This window comes from Galeopterus variegatus, unplaced genomic scaffold (genome assembly GCF_000696425.1).
Source record: "Galeopterus variegatus unplaced genomic scaffold, G_variegatus-3.0.2 Scaffold2769, whole genome shotgun sequence".
Classification (NCBI taxonomy): domain Eukaryota; kingdom Metazoa; phylum Chordata; class Mammalia; order Dermoptera; family Cynocephalidae; genus Galeopterus; species Galeopterus variegatus.
The window spans coordinates 250898-252225 of NW_007728880.1; the positions used below are offsets into that span (position 1 = coordinate 250898).

The following is a 1328-nucleotide window of genomic DNA, read 5'->3' on the forward strand; positions in this document are numbered from 1 at the left end:
TTTTTTTTTTCCTTGTTTATTTTTTGTTTTGGGGAGGCAACTGGCCAGTATGTGGATCTGAACCCTTGACCTTGGTGTTATAGCACCGTGTTCTAACCAACAGAACTAATCGGCCAGCCCAAAGCTTTTTGATTTGAGATCTGAATAATGCTATGGTCCTTCTACTAAAAAGAAAAAATGCATAGGTGCTTATTTTTATAAAGTCACATTTAATTTCTTTGGATTCACCGACCTCAGAACATCATTCATGGATCTCTATGTTAAGAACCCCTGTTTATTGAATGTTCATTATAATTCCACTTGATGTTTCAAAGGTCTATGTTTTTATTTTAAAAAAGACAAAGTTAGATATGATTAAGGAAAGGATATAACTAATGACATATTTTGTGTTTCTGTAGTGAAAAGTTCATTTGAAGATCATATTCTGGAAGATTTATGTGGAATGCTGTCACTTCCATGGATTTATTCCCATTCTGATGATGGCCGTTTAAAGTTGACCACATTTGCCACTAATCTTCTAACATTAAGCCAGAGGATTTCAGATGGCTACTGTAAGTGGTCACAAAATTGTGTCTATGTGTGTGGTTTGTTTTGTTTTGTTTTAACTTATCTTTATATCGGGATTCTAACACTTATCACTTATATTTTTTCAATAATTAAAAGAGGAGGTACATTTTTAATAATTCAAAAAGGAGTTAGATGTGTAAAAAGCAACAAATGAAAGCTTGCCCCATATATCCCATTTCCTTTCTTTCTGTATAGTTTGAAATGTATCCTTAGATATCTTTATCTTTATCTAATAAAATTATGAAATATTTGAGAGGTACAAAAAAGGAATGGAGAATAATACATTAAACCTCTTATACCATCTTCCCACTTTAAGAAATAAAAATGTTAGAGATATAATGGAAGCCCTTTGATTGTCTCTTTCCAATTTCAGTTCCCTCATTGTCTCCAGAGATTACTGTTCTGTAAATGAAGTTTTTTCTCTTTTTTCTTTCTTTGGCAGCTGTGGGAATCTGAACCCTTGACCTTGGTGTTACAAGGTTATGCTCTAACCGACTGAGCTAACTGGCCAGCACAAGATAACTAGTGTTCTGAATTTGATGTTTTTTATTCTGATGAATGTTGTATTACTTTTACTATATATGTTTTTATCCCTAAATAATATATAGAATTGTTTTGCTTTTTACAGCTTGCATTTTTTTGGTCAACATTATCTTTATGAGACTTATCCATGGTGATACATGTAACTGTAGTATTTTACTTAAACTTCTAAATAGTAGCTAAATGTATGGATGGACACTATTTATCAGTCCTCCTATTGG

At 32.2% G+C, this 1328-nt stretch overlaps 1 protein-coding gene across 1 annotated transcript in view; it reads left to right on the forward strand.

Moving 5' to 3' along the window:
- ATR (ATR serine/threonine kinase) overlaps positions 1-1328 on the forward strand; it is a 45365-nt gene that overhangs the window by 16888 nt on the left and 27149 nt on the right. The window contains exon 8 of the mRNA XM_008582934.1: positions 399-551. Coding sequence (XP_008581156.1) covers positions 399-551 — 153 coding nt within the window. The remainder of the gene's footprint in view (positions 1-398; positions 552-1328) is intronic.